A 24,073-nucleotide genomic window follows, 5' to 3' on the forward strand; every position below is an offset into this window, starting at 1 on the left:
CTGACTTGATAAAGAGGCTAACTGCCCTTAAAGATTCAGGGATCCTAGTGAGATGTAGAGAACTCATCAGATCCTGCCAACATTCTTTGTCTACTACTTCGTGGCCATGCTGTTTTCCTGTCTTCATCAAGTGCTTCTCCCAACAGCCCTGCGTTTTAATCTGACCTTTACTGTCATCCTTCTCATTTCTGACCACAACCTGAAGACACTGCCTCTGAGTGTGAACCCTTTTTCCTTTTTTAAAAAAATTTATCTATTTTTTAATTTTATTTGTTCTAATTAATTGTACCTGACAGTAAAATGCATTTATACATTTTGATAGATCATACATAAATGGAATATAATCTCCCATTCTTCTGATTATACATAATGCAGGATCACATCAGTCATGCAGTCATACATGTACAGGAGGTAATAATGTCTGTTTCACTCTACTAGCATCCCTTCACTCTCCTCTACCTAATATAAAGTAACTCTATATTCTTCCCTATCTCCCTGCCCCTTATTGTGAATTGGCTTCTGCATACCAGAGAAAACATGTGGCCTTTGGTTATTTGGGTTTGGCTTATTTCACTTAGGATAGTCTCCAGCTCCATCTATTTATCAGCAAATGCCAGAATTTCATTCTTCTTTAAAGATGAGTAATATTATTCCATCGTTTGTGTGTGTACACCACAATTTCTTTATCCATTCTTCTGTTGAAGGGCATCTAGATTGGTTCCAAAGTTTAGCTATTGTGAATTGAGCTGCTATAAACACTGATGTGGCTGTGTCAGTGTAGTGTGTTGATTTTAAGTCCTTTGGATATTTCAAACATGCTCCATCTTTCTATTCTTAATTTTGGTAAAAGTGGTTACATTTCTGAGTCTCTCAAATTATAAATCTCATAGTCCCAATTTCTCCTTTTTAGCTCTCCAGATCATGTTAGTTCTAAATCAAGTCAATCTAGATCTCTCACATTCCTCTCCAATCTGACTCTTCTGTTCACCACCAAATCCCCTTCATTCCCACAAAACCTTCATTCAGGTTCTCCCTCTGGCTTTGATTATGGCAGCAGCCTCTTCTGAAAAACCATCTTTCTATCCTTCAGCTCTTTCTTTTCCTTAAAAACAATTAAATCTGATCAGAGCACTTACCTGATGAAACTGGCCCCCTAAGAAATTAAGTGCAAATTTCTTAACAAATATGACTCTTAAAATCTGATCCCAGCCTATTTACTCTGAATCTTTTCTTCCAACCCCACCCATTAGCAAACACCCTATATTCAAGCTCCATGGAAGAAGAAATAGAAAAAAAAAAAAAAATTAGTATCTGTGAGTTCCACCAAAAGTGGATTTTAAATATTTTAAAAAGAAAACTGCACCTGTACCTAACATGTATAACATTTTTTTCTTGTCATTATTCCCTAAGCAATGCATTAAACACTACTTAGAAAGCACTTACATTATGTTAGATGATATAAGTAATCTATGGGTTATTTAAAGTATACAGGAGGATATAAATTATATTAAAATAATTAGGAACTTGAGCATCCATGGATTTTGATAATCAAAGGGCCTGGAACCAATCCTCATAGATTCAACTGTACAAGAAATAGAGAACCAGTAGGTTGTTCTCCCTTCATCATGTTGGATTCATCGATTTTAAAATCAAGTTATTTTCTGAAGCACACTCCTGTCATACTTCCTATGAACATCCTCACATCACAATTTTTCCAACATTAAAACTTTCTAACTTCAAGAAAACTACCCAGAATACTCACTAAACAATTTTGCAACGGATTCTTCTTCTTGTTTTTAAATGAATTATTTGGTAGGTTGATTCATTCTACAGAATCAAACTTTTACCAAATTTCAACCCTTTGTTGAAAATTCTATTTTGGGATTAGAAATCATTCTCAGGCTTTCTCTCTTCAATTCAAAGTACTCCTTTCCAGTATTCCCTTCCTACAGTCCTATCTCACATAAATATAAACAAAATTAAAATCAGTCACTAATATTTAACAAGATTTATAGTGACATTATATAGTGGTTAAAAAATAAAACAATACGGATTACTAAGAAGTGCATACTGGGTAGTAATGTCCCCCATTAATAACTTTTTCTACACATAAGCATGGCAATACCAGAACTTTTTTTAAAGGAAAAGAAAAATGATTGACAAATTAGTGAATGTCAAAGGCATAAAATGTTTACATTTATTAAAGTCATACACATCTTCTGTATCAATGACCTAATGTGATAAAAACAGCAGGTCTACAATTGCTACTAATAAATAATAAAACTTAAAATCCATAAACAAACAGCTCATTTTTACAGATGACAAATTACTTAGAACAAGAAGTATCCTAAGCCCCAGTTGATTTATATCTGATTTATAAATATTAGCTGTTATCTCTTCTGAAATGAGCCTATCAAGTACCTTTTTGTTTTACCTAGCAGTACCTAGGCTCAGCTCCAAGAAATAAAGTAATGAGCAACTTAAATGCAATTTATTAGTTTGACATCTTTAAAACTTCTTATAAGTCAGTCGGGTGGGTGGTGCATGCCTATAATCCGAGCGGTGCGGACTGCTGAGACAGGAAGACCATGAGCTCAAAGTCCGCCTCAGCAGCAACTTAGCGAGGCCCTGTCACTAAATAAAATATAAAAAGGGCTGAGGATGTGGCTCAGTGGTTAAATACCCCTTAGTTTAATCCCCAGTACACTCCCCCCCTCCAAAAAAAAATATATATACACATATGAAGTCTTCCAAAAAACTTTCATATATATATATATATATATGAAAAAATATATATATAATATATAAAGTCTTCCAAAAATCTTTCTCTAAAAGTTGCCTTTTAAAAAACTGTACTAATTTTGAACCTAAAGAAAGCTTTCTAACATATGAGTTCCTGAGTACTTTACTCCAAAAATAACCACTGTGTATGTGTGTATGTTAAAATCAGGAAATAAATAGATGAAAAAAATCTAAGGGTAACAATACTCAAGACAGTTGGACCAAATTAAAAATATCTTTAGTATATATTTTTTATTATGTGTATCCAAGTCTGGGTCTGTTTGTGAACCAGTAATGTTTAGAGTGGCCTTGCCTTCATTAAAACCAATGATTTTATTTTCAAATCAGAATGATCATACATTGTACATTGTATTTATGGTAAATGACCTAAAACAGAAGTCAATGAACTCTGGCTACCAGAACAAGGCCGACCCATGACCTGCATGTTTGGAAGCTAAGAATGGCTTCCAACACTCTTTATAAAATACAAAGTAATATGCAGCAGAGAATATACCACAAATATTTAATATGTGGTCCTTTGTAGGAAAGTCTCAGATCTAAATATTTAAAACTTAAAATGCAATTGCATTTTAATTGTTAAAAAAAGCTTGATAAAACTAATTGCAATTACAATAGCTACAAAGAGTATAAAATACCTAGGAATCAATTTAAACAGCCTGGCATGGTGACACACACCTGTAATCCCAGTAACTCAGGAAGATGAGACAGGAGGATCACAAGTGCAAAGCCAGCCTCAGCAACGGTGAAGTGCTAAGCAACTCAGTGACACCCTGCCTCTAAATAAAAAATACAAAATAGTACCGGGGATGTGGCTCAGTGGTTCAGTGCCCCTGAGTCCAATCCCCAGTATCAAAATAAATAAATAAATAAATCTAACCAAGGACATAAATTCTAAAAAGCATGGTTACAAGGCATAAAAGATAGGAAAAAAAAAAAAAAAAAAAAAAAAAAAAAACCTGAAGAGGATGGACACACACACACAAAAGAAAGATAAACGTTCATGTTCACAGACTGGAAGAATTTGTTAGAAATGTCTGTGCTATCCAAATCAATTTATAGACTGACTACAGTCTCTATCAAAATACCAACATTCTTTACAGTAACAGAAAAGGCATTCTCAAATTTGGGTGTAAAAAAAGATTCTGAAGAGTCAAACCATCCTGACCAGACAGAATAAAGCTAGAGGTATCAAAATACCTGACTTCAAAACATACTATGAAGGTAGACTAGTATAGCAGTTCTGGTATAAAAACATACAAACATATGGAACAGAAATATATCAGACATATATTCACATATCTATAGTCAACTGATTTTCAGCTGAAGTGTCAAAAACGTATACTGAAGACAGTGTTTTTATTTTATTCATTTTTTGTTCTTTTTAGATACATGACAGTACAGTGTATTTTGACAAATTACACATATATGGAGTATAACTTCCCATTCTTGTGGTTATATATAATGTGGAGTTACACTGGCTGTGTATTTACATATGAACATAGGAAAGTTATATCCAATTCATTCTACTGTCTTTATTATTCCCGTTTCTCCTCCCTTTCTTTCATACCCTTCCACCTTTAAAGTGTGTTAGCATCCATACATCAAAGAGAACATTCAGCCCTTGGTTTTATGGGACTGATTTATTTCACTTGGCATGATAGTCTCCAGTTCCATCCATTTACCTGCAAATGCCATAATTTCATTCTTAATATTCTTAGTATTTCATTCTTATTCTTAAAGCTGAGTAATATTCCATTGTGTACATATACACCACCTTTTCTTTATCCATTCATCTGTTGAAGGGTACCGAGGTTGATTCCATAGTTTCTCTATTGTGAACTGAGCTGCCGTAAACATTGATGTGGCTCAGGGTCTCCTGTCTAATGCCTAATTCCTTGACCCACTTTGAGTTGAGTTTTGTGCATGCTGAGAAATAAGGATTTAAATTTATTTTGCTACATATGGATTTCCAGTTTTTCCAGCACCATTTGTTGAAGAGGCTATCTTTTCTCCAATGTATGTCTACACTTTTGGAAAGGACAGTTTCTTCAATAAACCGTGCCAGGAAAACTAAATATCCATTATGCACAAGAAATGAAACCAAACCCCAAACGCTTACCATATTAAAAAATCAACTCAAAATCAATCAGGCTTAAATGTAAGACCTGAAACTATGAAACTACTAGAAGAAAATGGGAAATGCTTCAGGACACTGATCTGGGCAAACACTTTTGGGAAATGACCTCAAAAGTACAAACGACAAGAACAAAATTTAACAAATGGAATTATATCAAACTGAAAATCTTCTGCATAGGAAAGAAACAACCAATAGAGTGAAGAGACAACCCACAGAATGAGAAAAAACATATGCAAACTTTATCTTGACGAGGGACTAATATCCAGAATACCTAAGGAACTCAACAGGAAAAAAAAAATCTGATTTAAAATTGGGCAAATATCTGAACATACATTTCTCAAAAGATACTCAAATGCCAAAATGTATATGAACTGCTCAATACCACTACTTATCAGGGAAATGCAAATCAAAACTACAATGAGTTATCATTTCCCCACCTCCCCATTAAACCCTATTACAAGGACTACTTCAAAAAGACAAAGAACATTTAAATGATGGTAAGGAGAGAAAGAAAGAGGAACCCTTTGTTAACTGTTGGTGGAAGTGAAAATTAGTACAGTCATAGGGGGAAATGGTGTGGAGATTCCTCAATAAAGTACAAATAGAACTACTATCTGATCTAACAATTCTATTACTTGGTCTATCTCCAAAAAGAGTACATTGCTCTGGGAGGTAAAGTGTGTTCCAGAGAGAATCCCCACCTTTGCCTCTCCTCCTTCCCTTCACCTGCCTTAAAATATCACCTATTTCAAGTAGCATTCATGGATTTACATATCTATGCTCTAACATTACTTTCAAATGCCCCCCCAACAAATGATAGGCATTTAATTTATATTTTATTGTCCACAGTATGACTGATATTATCATACAGTCTAGACATTCTTATCTAGAATTTGTAACTGTCAAGTTAATCCTGTTTACTTATTTACTGAATTTGTTAATCTTGAGACTTTAAAAGATATAAAGACAGCACCTAATACAAATAGGCACTTAATATTTGTATATCAATAATTGATCTCATCACAGTCCTTTTATAGTTATTCAGATGCCAACTCAAATATAGCTTTTTAAAAAAGGAGTCTGTTTTTCCATAACTAAGAAATCAATATGATAACAAATATTTTTAAAAGAAGCATGCCAGGGTATTCACTGGTGGTTTGGGGCATTGTGTGGGGTAGGTAGTTTTTTTTTTTTTTTTTTTTTTTTTAGTTTTAGACAGACACAACACCTTTATTTCATTAATTTATTTTTATGTGGTGCTAAGGACCGAACCCAGTGCCTCACACCCGCTAGGCAAGTGCTCTACCACTGAGTCAAAACCCCAGTCCCTGTTAAGATGTTAAGAGCAAAGCCACTTTGGTTTGAATCTCAAGCAATTTTTAACCTTATTCCAGATTAATACTATGCCTGACATCACTGAAGTGGGAAAAAAGGTCAAGAGCAGGAGCAAATGATAGAATGTAAATGTAATAAACCATTAGAAAGGACACTTCATTTATTTTCATAACTCATGAAATTTCCAAAGCAAAAGTAAATGCTTTGAGAAAAAATTATTCTGACACCAACAGGAAAAAGAAGAAAAACAAAGTCCTTACTTTCTATTTTCCCACTTTTCTTTCCCATCCAAGGTTAAATCTTTCTCAAATCCTTATAATAATTCCCTACACTTCCTGTCCATGTGCTTATAAAATTATTTCTGACAGACACTTTAAAGTAATAGCACTTGTGAGAGTCATTTTACATTAAGTATACAATTTAGGTTCTTTGATATCAAGGGAGAAACAAACAGATTAGAAACATTTAATTAAAATTACAACCCTACAAAAAGTCTCTCATAATGACTATTAATAATTTACTTTCCCACAACAGCATGTAAGAGTTCCCCTTTTTCTGCATCCTCACCAGCATTTATTTTATGTCTTTTTGGTAATAGGCATTCCAATAGTACGGTGCTTAAAAAAAAAAAAATCTACTATACAATTCAAGCAATTCCGGTACTGAGTATATACCTAAAGGAAATAAAATGAGTATGTTTGAAGAGATACCTGCACTCCCACGTTTACTGCAACAATAGTCATAAACAATTAGGTTATGGAATCAATCTGAGTGTTTATTAACAGATGAATGGATAAAGAATATATGGACTATTATTCAGTCATAAAGAATTAAAGTCAGCATGCTGTGATACTTGTATATCATGTTTATAGCAGCATAATTTGCAATAGCCAAAGTATGGATCCAGCCTTAGTGCCTAACAGATGAATGGATAAAGAAAATGTGGTATACACAGTGGAGTTTCTTTCAGTCATGAAGAACAAAATTATGATATTTGCAGAAAAATGGATGAAACTTGAGAGTGTATGTTAGGTGGAATAACCCAGATTCAGAAAGTCAAGGGTCTTACGTTTTCTATTGGAAGCTAGTGGGGAAATGGGGAAACAAAAAGGAGAATCTCATGAAAATAGCAGAGAAACCAGTAGAATAGAAGGGGACCAAGGGAAGGAGGAAGGGAGGGAATAGGAAGGTGATAGGGAATGAAACTGACCAAATTATGTTATATCCATGTACGAATACAAGCAACAATGAAACCCACTATCATGTATAATTTTAATACACCAGTAAAAATTTTTTTTTTAAATCCTGCCACTTGTTACAACATGGGTAGACCTGGAGTTTATCTGAAAAAACTTAAAGTGAAAGAAAGATAAATATCACATGATCTCACTCATGAGGAATCTAAAAAAGTTGACTGCACAGAAGTTGAAAGTAGAGCATACTTATCAGAGACTAGGGCGAAAAAGAGGGACACAGGGAAAGGTAAGTCAATAGGTACGATGTTAGAGTTAGATAGAGGTGTAAGTTCTGGGGTTCTATGGCATAATGATATACCATTTATCTCAAAATAGTAGAGAAGACTCTGAATGTACTCACTAAAAATATGATAAAGGTTTAAGGTGGTGAACATACAAATACTGACTTGATCATAACCCAACGCATACCTGACCCAAAACATCACACTGAACCTTATAAACATGTATAATTACATATTAAATGAAAAACAAAAAGTAAAACATAAATTAGGAGAACTGACAACAGACAATCAAGGAACCTGAAAATACTTCAACACTAGGCTGGTATAAAATTCCTAAATGCTCTTCTTGACAAGGTTAACTATCTTTCCAAAACACATACATATACAAATATTGATGACCAAAACTCTTCTTTCAATTGAATAAAATACATATTGGTGGCCATATAAATCAAGCCATCAAATATATTATTATTATTATTATTATTTTTTTTTTTTTAAATCAGCCCTCATGAGACCAAAGCACATTTCAGAATGTTTTACCTGGGACATTAAAAGGAAAACTACTGAGGTCCATAGGTCAAAAGGGTTGGAAAAGTAAAGTTTACCAAGCCAAATATCATGGAAAACATTTATAATCTTAATCTCTGAATAGGATGAGTATTACCAAAGCTACCTCAATAGAAGGACTTTATACCATTACTTCTCTATAATTCTGACTCTTCCTATTTTAGAAGTTACACAACATCACAATTACTCTGTGGATAAAAGTCACAAATTGAAGCTGTCACCCTCACCTAGGTTTCTAACCTCTATGAAGAACAAATGGATTTCAGATAGAAGAGATGCAATCCCCATCTCTAACAGATTTACCTGAATCCATTTCATTCCTGAGTTCGAAAGGCAGGGATCTGAGACTTATAATTGGTAACTTCCATAATCAGTGAATCTTCAAATTGAGCTGTATGCACATAGAAATTTTAATAAAATCTAAAAAAAAAACCCTGATTTTATTGTGTGTGTGTGTGTTTTCCCATTTCTGACCTCTTTATTTAAAAGCAAAAAAAGTGATGCATTCTTATATAAATGTCTTACCTGTTTGGCTTTTGGGTTCTTCCCAGCTGAACTTTTGTCATCCATTCCTCTCAGAACACTGATAAAATCTTTCTTGGAAACAGATGATATCAACTTAGCATGCTTTCTAATAGAACCTCCTGCTTCTTTAACCTTTTCATCAACATTCTTTTGATGCTTCTGAACAGCATTAAATAACTGCACCACACCCCTGAAGAATATAATTGTGACCAGAACAATGTAGTTAAATAACAATTACACTAGAAAACTCTAAGAAGAAAGGAACAATATATTTCACTGCCTAAAAAAAAGTCAAGCACGTATTAGGCACTCAATGAAAAAATAAATGAATGGTTAAATACATCTGAAAAAAGAACATAGATTTCCCTAAATGAATATAAACTTCTGAATAGAAACAAATATATGTGAACTGTACAGGATTTTTATTTTTCACAGCTTTGGTTTTTGGGTTTTGTAAGTCAAAAGTAACCAAGAGTTACTTTTAAAACAAAAGTCTATTTCTCAAAACATATGCAATAAGTGAAGGCATTCACAGAGGAATGAAACGAATACAGTCTTTTTAGTACTGTTGACTGTCAAAGCATGTGATTCTAGGAAAGACTTGCTGCATTTTAATTTCATCTGTATATTAAAAACATACCTGTTTATTCAGTTATATTATCTGAAACTCTTGTATTATAAAATGAATTTTAAATCCTCTGTTTAAAGCTAGGAGCACAGCTCAGTGGTAAAGTATTTGAGTAGGATGTATGAGGCCCTGAGTACAATCCCCAGAACCCACTTCCCCCCAAAATCCCACTTCGAAAGATATTTATTTTAAAAACTTCATTCAAAAAGTTTGAAAGTTCATTCAAAGATGAATTCTAAAAATTAAGAACATAGTGTCCAACAGGAGCACAATTCACATGTGATTACTGAGCATTTGAAATGTGGACCAGTCTGCATTGATGCATTCTACAAATAAATGTAAAATACATTTCAGGGTTTTAAGACTCAATATAAAAAGGAACTTCAAAATCTCCTAAATAACTATTTTACACCAATTGCATGTTGAAATATTGGGTTATATATTATTGAAGATAATTTCATGTATTTTATTTTACTTTTTTCAATAAGGCTATGAGGAAAATTTTAAATTACACATGTGGTTCACATTATATTTCTACTGGACAGCAATGATTTAGACCATTAAGATCCATTCCAGTTCTGAAATTCTATAATCTATTCATTCTCTTCCAATAGCAATTCTTAGAAGAGGTAATCTGCCATGGGCCCAAGCATTCTTGCACTTTCTTGCAGAGTTTTGAAAAGCCCTGTCTGCTCTTTACCCAGGACATTTCTCAGGGTTGTTTGCAGTAAATGACCCTGACAGATAAAGTAATGTCTCCCCCCATATAAATACCTTGTTACTAATCATTTTAAGACAGTAGATTCCCTAGCACAGTGTTCCTCTCCTGTAACACAATCCAGTATATGTGCAGGCAACCCTCTGTGGCACCTGCACTGTCCCTGTGGGACAAAGGAACAAGTGAGAACATGAAGCTCTGGATACTGCTTTTCCCATGAGTAATAAAGTCCTTTCTCCCTGACCCAGAATTCTCTTGCCTTTTACCAGCAGCTCAAAAATTTAACAGACTAGGTGATTATTTCAAAAAAGAAAGTTAAATACCAGATCCTTCAGTAGGACTATGACCAGGGTGAAACAAATGAGGTGCTTGGGGTACAAATTTAAGGAGACATTCATTCTCATATGATAACCCTAATTTCTTTTAGTTTGTTATATTTGTTCTCTCACTTAATTCTCAAAAAAAAAAAAAAAAAAACTCTAAAAACTGGATAAATTAGCCTCTTTTAACAGATATACTGAAACAGTGTGGTATGCCCAAGTACACACAGCTAGTATAAGTCAATAATGGAATTTGAACCTAGCAGTCTGGCCCTACAACTCATGACCTAAATCATTATACACAATCATCTCACTGTATAACATCTCAATAGATCAAAAAATGACCAAAATAATTCAGGTAACTAATAATTTAAAAATAAATCCACTAAGTACATTCCCTAAGTACTAGTTCAAATGTTATCTCCTCAGTGAAGCCTTCCCATCTCTGCCAAACAATCCCCTATGCATGTTCCCAGCACATAGTCCTGCCTCTATTCTGAAAGAAACTATAATTCCTATACATGAGTGGGTAAGGACCAACCACAGCCACCATATTACATTTACCTTTGGACTGGGAGGTCATCAAATAAATATTTGGTGCCAATAATTTTAAAAAAAGGAAAGTGTAAGGAGAGCATGAAACTACCATCATGTGCAACATGTTATCCTATAAATATAATGCAAGATAACAAAAATAATTACCTAGCACCATGAATTTAGACAATCATCATAACAAATGCAGTAAGAAGTCTGATTACACTGTACACTGTTCTCCTGACTATGAAAACAAGATGATCTGAAATAGGTTCATACCACATATACACTTAGCACATTATATTCCTGCTTAAGACCTCCAAAATCTTCAACTGAATTCAGTGTTTAACAGGAAACTTAGATGTATATCACTTGGCTCTGAGAAAGCAGAGCTTAAGAATCAAGTCTGATCAAAAATAGATTACTATCAAAATTTTAGTCCTTATTTTTTAAAGGGCAAAAACTGTCTTACCTTGTTGCAATTCTCTGAAGATTTCTCTCAGTTTCTTTGTCTCTGACGACATCTGGCTTTACTCTGCACATCATTTCCCACTCCCGCTTCTTATCAAGCTGTGTTATAAATATTGTTATGTGAAAGAATATTAAGCATTTTTGAAAGTGCAGCAAACTTTGATACATACCCAGTGAAAGGACAAAGGTAATAAATCATTCTGGCTTAGGTTGTCACAGAGACTTTTAAAAACCACAAGTTTAGGGGTTCAGCTCAAAGAAACTGTGGTTAGCACTCAGCATGTCATGTGAGAGGCACAAAGTGAGTTTCTATCAGGTTCTCTGACAGCAGGGGTCTGGAGAGCTGCCAGAATATTCAGCCAGGCAGTACAAGGTAGTATGTGAGAGAGCCATATGCCTGATCTGCCATCAATAGATCATCAGAGGGAAGAGAAAGGAAGACTCCATACTACGGATTGGTAACTTCAAATTTAAGCAGTTTCTCTTTATTTTAAGAAAGTGAATTCTTTGACAATCGAAATTAAGAATGTGTTTTAGCTTTTTATTTAGTTAGATATTCATTAGTGACTATTTTTCTTTGTACAAAATACTTTAAATCTATTTTTCCTCTTGCAGCACATTTGATCAATATTCACGCCAGATATGGCACATCACTCACAAACTATGGCAATTTGATTCTCTGCTATCATGCAAAAATAGGAGAGGGGCTAGAAATAAGAAAAACCCACAGAAAAGATAACCTAGTTCAAAATGGTCTTTCGGTAGTACCCTAATCCCAGGTATCTGAACTGTTAATTCACATCTCTTTGTCAGTCCAACATTTAACCAAAGATCAAATGCACTGATAATAACTAATGCCCTGGAAGCTAGTAAGCATCAAAAGCATCTGTATCGGTAACAAAGGAGAAAAAATAATTCCCTTTTATTTCTTCCTCTTCTCACTTTATCTCTCACTTTATACCGAAGAAAATGTCTAACAGTAAACCAAATTCCTACTCTCACTATAAAGATTAGCATAATTCATTTCTAAAGAAATATTCTTCTCAATGTCAAATAACACATCTAAAAGTCATTAAACTCACTATCAGATAATACCAGAAAAAATCTTAATGGTAATTTACATAGACTCCACTATAAAAATGCTTTTCAAAGAACACTGTAGATGCTATGCTGTTTCTGGTGTCAAAAAGTATTCATCCATGCACTGTGTTGTGGACAGTACCATCCCTAGGCACTCAAAGCTATGACCTAGAGTACAGTTAAAAATTCATTCTTCTCAGCTTCAATTTCTGTTCTCAGCCTCAATGGAACTTTGAGACTACAGATCATTAAAGATTTTGAGGTCATTAAAGCCTCCTCTTCTAGCTTTTGCCAGAGAATAAAATATTCAAATTTTTAGTTAAAAAGCTATCTGAGCTACCATAAAATTTAGAGACAAAATGTATGCCCAATTATAATGAGACTACTGAATTAATAAAAGAACCCACATTGTGCGTTGTTTCTAAGAGCAATGCTTGAAAAGTTCCACTTCTATACAGCCTTTCACACAGAGCAACCAGCAACAAAGAAAACATTTATTCATCTTGAAACAAGGTAAGGGGAAGTCAAACATAAAAGGACATATACACCAATTCAAATCTGTTTTTCCTTCATTTCTGTCTAGAAAGTTTTCTTGGATGTCAGTACTTCTACATTGCCAATACGATTATACAAAATTATTTTTATTTCACTAGAAAATAATACTTTAGTAATTATATATTTTATACATGAATACTTCATCAAGTATTAGGGACATAAAAACCTTATCATAGTTTTTTTTTTTTAATACAGAATAGCAAACTTATGTCTAACTTTTGGTCTTTAATTACTTTAGTATAACTTCTATCATCAGTGGTTAAACCAAAGCATAATGAACTTGTTTATCTGATAGTGAAATATTCACTTTTCAGAATGCAACCAACTATACTGTGACATTTTCAGAGATTCACATTTATAATATTTTATACTATTAGTTCAGAATCTAATGACATTAGCATATGGATGACTAAAATGAATAAAATATTTAGACTGAGGAGTCACTGGATATATAAATGCCTACTTTCAAAATGATAAATTTTCTCAAAGTTTACATTTCTATGCTTAGATTAAAAAGTGAACATGCTCAATGCAGTAATTAAGACTAAGTTTCTGAAAATAACCTTGGTTATCCATCCCCACATAAAAAACAAGTTAAAAATTCAAATATTAATTGAATAAACACTGCAAAGGACAATATGGTACAGATAAGAACTAGATTAGACAAATATTTAGAAGACAACTGGTAAGACACACCTGCTTTCTTTTCTCTAGTCTTTCTAGCTTTAACTTCTCTTTTTCCTTTTCCAGCTCTTTGTTTTTGATGAGAATGGTGGATTTACTTTTAGGAGTTTTTTTGTTTAGGATTTTAGCCATGGCATCTGCCCAGCCCATATTAGTCCCAGCATTTGATTCTGCAGCATTTTCATCTTCTTTGTCACAGGGTTCAACCTCATCCTCATTGTCAGCTTCTACTGCTTCATCATCAGACATATGATTCTCTTCTGATTCATAGCTTCCTACAGAACCTAAGAGTAAAAAATATTAAACTTTAGTAACATAAGCAGAGGTTGCCAAGATCATGACCAGACTCCTGGGGCCCTTCATGAAGTTTCATCTGCCTCTACTCTTATAATAAGGGACTTAGTTTCAAGTGCCAAAGCTGCAGTAATTGTAGGGAACAGCAGGAACATCTATCCCAATCCTATCCATCACAAACCCAGCCCAGTAACACTGACAGTGAAGTCACAGGGCTTCAAGACCCCAGGACTCAGGTAGCAGAAACAAATCAAACAGCCAACAGCCTCTGCCACTTTACTATTATGCCAGAGTAGGATGTACTCAAGTATATGAAACCTAGTAGTGCCACCAAACTACTTCAAGAGAATAAAAGACTATGTTAAAAATAAATAACAACACAAATTTTAATATATTAAAAAAACTGGTACAGTGTTAAGGTAACTTCTCTAAGGGACTTGGCCCAGATATTTAAAATTCTGAATCTGTATGTAGATAAATACTAAAATCCAGATTCATATCGCTTTAAAGAATTTGGATGTAACACTACAAATTTGTTTTCAACACTTTTGAAAAAAAATTGTCTAATGATGTGGCCAAGATACCAAAAATTCAATTGCACTAGTGACTAAATGAAAATATCAAGTTCTGAGTTAAAAATACAAAGTTGTAAGTGTACTGTTAATTTCATCATATTGAACCACTCAATCAAGTATACATAGGTTACCAGCAAATTAGTTCATCATATAAGATTCAAATGGCTAGGGACAGGGGATTGGCAGAACAATAACAGAAAAATCAACTTGCTCAGCAGCTGTGGGTACTTTAAACTTAGCAGGCTTTCTCCGCTTCTAAAATGAAATGTACTTTAACAAAGGCAGCACAAGCAGTCAGCACAGTGTGTGTGCAACTGTATGGTCCAAGGCACTCTGGAGAGCTTGTTTTATTCTTCAGAAACCTATGAAACATAGGAAAGACTTCAAAGGAGAAAAATCAAACAACAACTTAGTAACTTGGAATACTTCTTAATAAGCAGAAGAGCTAATGAAGGCAGTTGAAAAGTTAACAAACAAGAAAACTTAATGATTCACAGACAGTTGTCACTTAGTAGTTATGTCTTTGGGTAACAAATGTGCTTTCTATGGTTGACTCCAAACCAGTTGAATCTCAAAGATTAGTACAAAAAATGCCATTACCTAAAACTCTTCCTACCAAAACACCTCTAATAAATAACAATATTAGGAATTAACAACATTGATAATCTTTTAAATAGTGACTCCTATACATTAAGATAAAAATTAAGGTAAAACAAAGAATATATATATTTATATATATATAAAAATGAATGTTTCCAAATAGAAGCTGGTAGCACTTTAACCAATCCAATTAAAATATGATCATGTATTATATGCCAGATTCTAGGACCACACAACTTTTTCCCAGGAAACATCTCCTAGGACCAGACCATTGTGAAACAAAGTTCAGAAAATATAGCTAGCTGAAAAATAAATGTTAATATTATATATGCTTTAGTCCTCAGCAGCACCAAACAGATGCAAATAACAAAAGCATTCTTTGAAAAAGTGCTTTCCCTAGTAAGCATGTATCAAACTGTAAAGAAGCACAATGGTTTAAAAGTTTATGTCAATGAAAACTATCTAGATGATCAAAAGCAGAAAAATCTTTACCAACTCCTGGTAAAATGTCAAAACTACAACACTGACATCTAGTGTTCCATCCCAATGTACTTCCATACAAACTGGAGCAAACTTCACATTTTTCAAGGGCGCTAAAAGGCAGCCAAAATGCTTAAATTATGTAAGCCACTCCAATTCACCACTCTGAAACCCTAATTCTTTGGTGCATTTCTTACCCAGCATAACCACAACATGCATATTATGGAGATACAATAAATCCACAAAAAGTTTTAAAACACCATTGTATATAACCTGTACTCATCCTACCAATTAAAATAAATTATTTAAGAATTTGCAAAAGTCATGGTTTTTTATTTTATTGTTTAGTTTCTTTGTTTTTGTTTTTGTTTTTTTTAAGTTCTAGCTCAGAGGCTTTTAGTCAGGCATTTACTGTCAATGGAAATGATTATGTATAAATAAATGATAAAGGCCTAATTTGGTCTCCCAGTATACTAAAACCAGAATTTACTTCTAGGATACCAAAAATTATCATTATGTGAATCAGAAAGTAAAACAGTTTCTTAAAATTTTACTGTATTCTACTAAGATGAAATTCTTCTAATTTTCCACTAACCAATCTTTATCAGCAATTTTATCCAGGCATCTAGAAGCACAGATAAAAATCACTAAACAAGTGAAAAATTCCTCTGAAGTCCTGTGTGTTTTCCAAAACATTATTTCTGCATTCTATTTTAAAAGTCTGGAAATTAAATAAGAGCTAGAGAGGATATTTACTGGAAGTAATGACAAAAGATACCAAACATGGCAATATTCTATCTACATCAGAGCTACCTTGGAGCCACCAACCACAAGAGGCTATTGAGTACTTCAAACATATCTTGTATGATAAAGGAACTGAATTATCTATTTTGAGTAATTTTAATGACCTTACATTTAAGTAGTCACATATGGCTGTCTAGTGGCTACCATACTGGATAGAGCAGTGTTATATATCTGAAGTGCTGAGTTAGACGTAAGGCATTTCTCATCTTCTGCTGCCTTTCCTCCAAACCTCCAGTTCCTTTTCAAATATGCCATCTGTTCTGGTTCCAGATATGGTTAGCAGCTGGCAGAAAAGTGAGCCATTTTCCTTAGCCTTTAGAAGGGTGATAAAGTTTTAAGAAGATTCATAGTCCCCCAACATTTACCCATGAATGAAGGAAAAATAAATGAAAAATCTAAATCTAGATTTCTCTCCCCAGGAAATTTGTGTTCTTTAAAAAAAAAAAAGAATGAAGAAAGGGTGAAGGGTTTGGGGAAATAACTCAGGGAGTTTGACAAGGATGATGATCAAGTTCTTTCTTAAAGGGCAAAGTAAGAAATCTGGATGACAAGAGAGGGGAGGAATGAAATTAGGATTCTATAATCTAGGCTGACTAATCAGGGGAAGGGGGCTCAGTGGTTCTAATTGCTGAGCTTAGAATTAATGTTCTACATGAAAAATTATTATAATAACATATTATTTTCAGCATTCCAGGCAGGAGAAATCAGCATGTCCAAATGCACAGGGAGGTTATGGAAGATAAAACACTCATAAAATGACAAAAATCTCAGACTTTGTATTTTCCAGAAATAAAATACGTATTAATTTCAAAATTAAAACCAAGCAGTATAAGTTTCATGCTTCAGGTATGTGCTTCCAATAAAAGGACAAACTGCTAGTGGCTTTTTCTCCAACACTTCCTTTAGGTCCTTACTTTTAACATTTCTCCTTTAGAGTAAGAAGGTTTTTCTTCTAAAATGCAAATACCATCTGGGGTAAGTCTACTGAATAAATCTAATTTACTTCATATCTTTGGAATTTACCCAAAATCAACTAAATTTCTCATAAAAATTTGATTGAGATGAGCCCATAAATAGTTAAAGACACAGAAGTCAGGTTGCCTGGGTTCAATTTCAACTTCAGACACAAAGGTAAGTAACTTTTCACATTAAGTTCTCTGCCTTAGTATTGCATCTGTCAAAAAATAAGAATATAAAGCAGGTGTGTGTGTGTGTGTGTGTGTGTGTGTGTGTGTGTGTGAGAGAGAGAGAGAGAGAGAGAGAGAGAGAGAGAGCGCGCGCGCGCGCGCGCGCGCGAGAGCGCTAATTAAATGAGCTAATATGAAGTTCTTTAAAAAAAGGTCTGGCTCATAATCCACATTTATATATGAATTACACACCATACACAAACACACATATGAATTTACTTTGAAATTTTTTGGATGGCTGTATAGGAAAAAGGAAAGAATACCTCTAGTATCTGGAATCTCTGCAATATATGTGAATTATTGAATAAGAAGCTTTTCATGACTAGACAGTTATGGCATAAGGGTTAAACTCATATCACAGAATTAGAATGAGCACATGTCCTGATGCCATTCTTTTCTAACAGAATAACCTTGAAAACATTATCTAAACCCTCAGGGTCTTAGTTTCTTTATTACTAAAATAGAAATAAAAATTACACCCACCTTACTGGCTTATTGGGATAATAAATGAGATACATGTAAAAAGTACTTAGTCCAAACCTGGTAACTGAATAAATACCTGCTAAATAAATGATAATAAATGATCAGAGGACAAAAATAAGGAGAACCCAGGGGAGAGAACAATGAGTGGATGAAAAAGGCTTAAAAAAGAATGTTGAAAACTGAGGGAAAATTAATTATGAATTCTGCTTAAGGTTTTGGTTATAGTCTCTATAATCGCACATGTAGGCTACCTTTTACTTTATATCACAAGTGGCCAATATCTCTCACAACTTTTTAAAGTACTGTAAAATAGTGATAGTACAAACTATCTAACATGTTTACAGCTAGCATTTTTATGCATTATCATTTTACAACACTTCTGTGAGTTGCTTTTATTATTCTATTTATATAGATGAACAGTTTAAAAAACATGCCTAAGTCACAAAGCTATTGGGGTAAAGTGCTGGGGCCATCAGATTTCTGAGACACTACAAGGCTTTGAATGAAAAATTCAATTCCGAATAATGTGTACTGAACAAAGGCATCCGACACTCATTAATTGTTTTTAAACATAGTTTAATAAAGCTTGAATTAAAAGGGAATTTCTAACTAAGCCTAAGTTAACCAGAAGACTCCATTCCATTTCCTATTCTCATCGTTATTTTTCATAAGTATACACACACCCCTAGTTATTAAAAGCTGTGTATAACTACTGCTCCCTATTCTGTTGAAAATCATTCCTTCTGCCCATGCCACAACGTCTTTCCTGCCAATTATTATTAAATTTACAATATTAAAAACTGATGTTTTCAAACTTTGTAAAACACAATTACCTTTGAAAATAAAGTCACCCCAAGTTTCCATAAAAATAACCAAAAACAAAATGTAAGTGCTAGCATGGGACAGCACTGTCTGATAAAATTACATGAACTATCTGTAGAAGCCAAAGCAGATAGAGCCTAGAAGTCATCTGTTTCCTGAGTGTGTCCTATAAATTGCTAAACCACTCAAGTAGGGGTATGATATACTTCATTTCTTAGGCATGTTCTTTTGCTATTTTAAGTAACTTAAAAGAGGAAGGAGGCTATAAGCTACAGTTTGATGAAAAGCACATTTAAATGCTAGGTTATTATATCTTAAATACAGCTTGTAGTTCATCAAAAATAAAGGCATATCTCCTAGGGCATTCTAAACTAGACTGTTATCAAGTACTATGTTAGAAGTAGATAGCCACTTTTCACATGTGACTATAACAATTCAGGTTTTTTTTTACTGTCCAGAAAACCTAAAATTACCATCTGCCTCACTCTTCTACTGTCATGCGGGGTCAATCAGATCCTGGCACTAGTTAGCAATCAACACTCTTTACCTAGGTTGATTTACTGATTATAGAAGCTTTCCCCCCAGTATCAGAAGTTTAAGAAATCTAGTTAGCACTGAATCAAAACCTACAATGTATCAGTTCAATAAATATGGGTAGTTCAAGGCTAACTCAGGGGGTAGAGATTTCCTTCCTCCCCTTTATAATACTTGATATCATCAGTCACTGTTTTTTTTTTAATCTGAGGTGATTCAATAACTAGAAGAATGTCAGTTTTTTTTTTTTTTTTAATTACAAACTTAAGAGTCTTGTATACATTGTATCTAAACTTCAACAGGATATTCATTCAATGAATCTGCACAGTTCAGGGATAACTCAGATAAGAGTATCGTCCTACCCTTTATGCTTTCTGACACTTACATTTTACTTAAGATGCTGACTGTAGCACATTCCTTTCCACACATCTCTGCTTCATGACTGCCTGCAATTTTAACATGATCAAACTTTAAAACTCAAGAAAAAGTATCATACCAAAAATTCAACCTAAATCATTTTGCTATCACTCAAGTTTATGTTATATACAACTTCAGTTAATTTTAATCTCACTGATAAAATGGTTTATGAGTGTAAAAAAAATGACACTGATAAGCTTTTGATCTGCACATGATTAAATGGCTATAGAATTCTACACCATGCATGGAGGCTTTTTGTCAAACTGAAATAAAACTACCACCAAAACATGTCCTCACAGAATTTCAGAATTTTCTGCAACACATAATATTTTTAAAAATTTACACTCATGTAAGTACAATTTTATACCTTTCTTATGAAATGTGTTAAAAGAAATCAAAACAAAAGAGTAAAAAATAAAGTTCAAAACACATGGGTTAGATTGATATTTTCTATGAAATACAGGCAGCATCTTGTTATAGGAAGTCACTTCAAATGTAAATATAAGGCACATCCCTACTGATGTTGGGATCATCATTTTAACTGGGGGTGCCCCAGTTAAAATTCAAACTGATTCAGTTTTCTAATAAAATGAGTCATACTCTTAAATAATATGCCTACAATTTGCATACTGATTTCTCATGTGTCTGAGGTCTCAGACTTTAGTTTTTCAGTACCACCATCTGAAAACTTTTGGATAACTCAGTTCTACCAAAGTATACAACTATCTGAACTAGACAAACCATTTCTAAGGTGCACCTTTCCAGAGACATGATTTCGCAAAAAGAAAATAGGAATTTCTTGCATTAAATAGCAAATTGAGTTAAACCAAAGAAGAATATACACCATTAACCAACAGACCTACATCCCTAAATTTATTAAAGGGCCCTTTATTATTATTTATCTCTATCACAGAGAGTCTAAATTCTGAAAGGGAAACTGGAAGAACAGAACTATATTGAAACCTAAAGAGTACAGAAGAGACCAAGAGAAAGTGAAGCTAAAAAAGCATGCTAATAGCGCAGTATACTAGGAAGGGGAGGGATCATATTGGTCAAGAAACCAGGAACTCAGAATGCAGTATCATCTAGGAAATGATAAGACAAAGCTCTGAGAAGTAAGCAGTGATGAGACCACATAGGTTGGTTATGCAAGCTACTGGCAGTTCATAAGAAGATACAGCCAATTGTTATACGTGGATTTTCTATTTGCAAATGTACCCACTTGGTAAAATTTATTTGTAAACTCAAAATCAATACTTATGGGGCTTTCACAGTCATCTACAAACATGCTCAGAGTGGTGAAAATTTTTAGTCTCCCTATATTCACACACTCAGTCAAAGCAACATTCTGTCTTCTTGTTTCAGCTTTCAAACTGTGAACAGATGTCCTTTCCAGACTATTTGGTGTCATGTTTTTCACGTTTCTGGACATTTTCTTAGTGACCTCACTCTCTAAGATGCCCCTAATTATGCTTTCTGGTGTCCTTAAACACAAGACGACTATGGTACACCTTACACACAAAAAATACATGTGTTAGATAAGCTTTATTCAGAAAGAACTTATCTTTCATTACCTTTCATTTTTCCTAAAAGCACTGTTCAGTATTCACTAATGCAGTGTGTGCTATGACTTGATAGACCATTACAAAGTAGTAAAAAGTGACTATAAATTCACAAACTGAGACTAAGTATTTTGACAAATTTGAGGCCAGCCTAGGCAATACAGAAAGACTCTGTCTCAAAATAAAAATAAAAAGGGCTAGAGATATAACTTAGAGGTAAAGTGCCCCTAGTTTTGATCCTAGTACCAGAATGGGAAAAACCAAAAACAGAAACAAAACAGGCTGCATGGCATGTATGGGCTTCTCCCTATATGTGAGAACATTTTCCTCTTATAATTGTCCAGGCCTACCTAGAAAAAGATTTATCCTCATAAGGCCTAGATGAAATACCACTTATGCATTTATTCAACACAAAAATTTATAAAAACCAAAATGTGCAAGGAAGACCCCTTGAAAATAAAGATAAACTAGACATATATCATCATTTAGGGAATGTACATCTACAAGAACAGATACATGTTAAAAGATAATATACATGCTACGAATAAATGGCATAATAGAAGAAACCGAAGTCTAGATTGGGTTTTACAGAATATGGATTTCTCTGTCTCTGTCCTTAACATTTCTGAATTGAACCATGACCTTGATAACCACCTTCTAATAATACTTATTGAATAAATAATAATATATTGTTAAACCAATTAATAATACACTGCTTTACAACCCTGTGTTTAATAGCTGTCTTTCCGGAAACTGCAATTCTATGACAGGAATTTATTCGATCTTTGTATCCTCAACACCTAGAGAAGTACATAGCAGACCACGATTGCTCACTGAACTGAATTGGATAATTAGGTTTCCACATTAGCAGGATACCTTCTTTAACTCATGGTAACTGACCTATAAACTAACAACAAGAGAACCTGAGAACCTAATTAGTATCATAATAATGCACTGAAGAGGAGTTCCCACTTAGGTCATCTTAAGCAAATCAATGACATTATCAGGCACACATTACTTAAAAGCAGCTGTTAGTTTTGTTTGTGTCATCTAGTACAATCAGTAACTGTTTAGAGGGAAGTCAGGGGCAGTGCGCAATCCCTTGTAAACTAAGAAGATGGTGCCCAGAACGACAGGTAAGTAAAGAGAAGCTACAAGGGCACATCATGGTTGAAGGTCTCAAAGTAAATTCTACCTTCTTTTCATTATTTAGCGTCTCTGGGAGATTGCTATATGAAATGCTCCTTTTATTTAACTCACCTGTACCACATACTCTTCTCTCATTCTCTATTTAAACAGTCCTTAATTCCCAAACAATAGCACTCACCTAATGCACAATACTCAAAAATACCTCCTTCTTCCTCTTATTTCTCGCTTCCTGAAATCTATTCCACCCCCGTAACTTCAACTATCTCCCTTCATTCACTCTTTGTTAAATTTCTCGGTAACTGCAGCAGTTTCACCAGTTTTCATATCAGTGCTACTCGAAAAATTTAGTAAACAATACGGAAACTCAAAATTACAGATCACAGCGAGACTTCTCCGAACCCTTCCCCAAGCCTTCTCACTGGGCCAAACTTTCCCATTCTACGCCACGCCGTGGGAAAATGCGAGCGGCATGCAGCAAACGCACTGGTATCCCCGGCTTCCCGTGAACTAAGCCTAGGCTTTTCTCTCAGACGCCGAAGCTCAGCCTTAATACATTACCTCCACTATCAGAAGCGTCTCTGACCTCATCTTCCAGCTTCGATGTCACAGCCCTGGCCACCATTTTCATCTTCTTCTTTTTCTTCAGGGAATTTTTCAGCTTCTTCCCCGCACTCACACGTGAGTTTTGAACGGCCGCGGCCATTTTCCCTCGCCGGAAGCGTGACTTGAGAGTTGCGTCGGGTGGCAACAAAAAGAACTTCCGCACCTAGTTCCGGTAACACAAAGTTCTGGGAGCGATGGTTTTGCACAAAATTCCAGGGTTGGATCTCAGAATGTAGATGGAGAGACGTCTGAATCCCCCGAACTTAATGTGAAGTCGGTTCCAGAACAAAAATCAATGAATGTACGGTCTCAGCCGACTCCTCTGGCAGCTCGCCCCGTACCTGGTCCACGGCTACAGCTCAATCCCGTCCCCTTTCATTTCCTTCCCCTGGCCGCTTCCCTCCCCTGCTGCCTTGTTGAATGTAAATGTGGGGTGCTCCCTAACGGTCCCTGTGTGTCCGCTGAACGCTCTTGTAGCTAGGAAGTGCGGAAAATACTTTCGGGTGTCGGTAATCAGATATAATACTTTACACCCCACCCCACCCCCAGCCACCAGATTCTCAACACTACATGCGAGAAACGCTATCAGATAGTCTTCGCATTAACCTTTCAAGTGGCTTCCAATTGCAAACTGAATAGACCCTCGCTTGCCCGGGCTACCAGGTGTTTGGGGACCCAGCTGCACCCCTTTCCCACCGACCTGGCAGGCTAGCTGCGCTCGCATGCGCGC

General features: G+C 34.6%; 1 protein-coding gene across 1 annotated transcript in view; it reads right to left on the reverse strand.

The window, feature by feature from the left end:
* Nucleotides 1-23,757, reverse strand: part of Rrp15 (ribosomal RNA processing 15 homolog) — a 38,227-nt gene extending 14,470 nt beyond the window's left edge. Inside the window, exons 1-4 of the mRNA XM_047521262.1 lie at nt 23,299-23,757; nt 13,846-14,117; nt 11,516-11,613; nt 8,844-9,033 (exon numbers count right to left, since the gene is read on the reverse strand). Coding sequence (XP_047377218.1) covers nt 8,844-9,033; nt 11,516-11,613; nt 13,846-14,117; nt 23,299-23,443 — 705 coding nt within the window. The 5' untranslated portion in view covers nt 23,444-23,757. The remainder of the gene's footprint in view (nt 1-8,843; nt 9,034-11,515; nt 11,614-13,845; nt 14,118-23,298) is intronic.
* Between the last annotated feature and the right edge of the window lie 316 nt (nt 23,758-24,073).

The sequence above is a fragment of the Sciurus carolinensis genome, chromosome 12 (assembly GCF_902686445.1).
Source record: "Sciurus carolinensis chromosome 12, mSciCar1.2, whole genome shotgun sequence".
Classification (NCBI taxonomy): domain Eukaryota; kingdom Metazoa; phylum Chordata; class Mammalia; order Rodentia; family Sciuridae; genus Sciurus; species Sciurus carolinensis.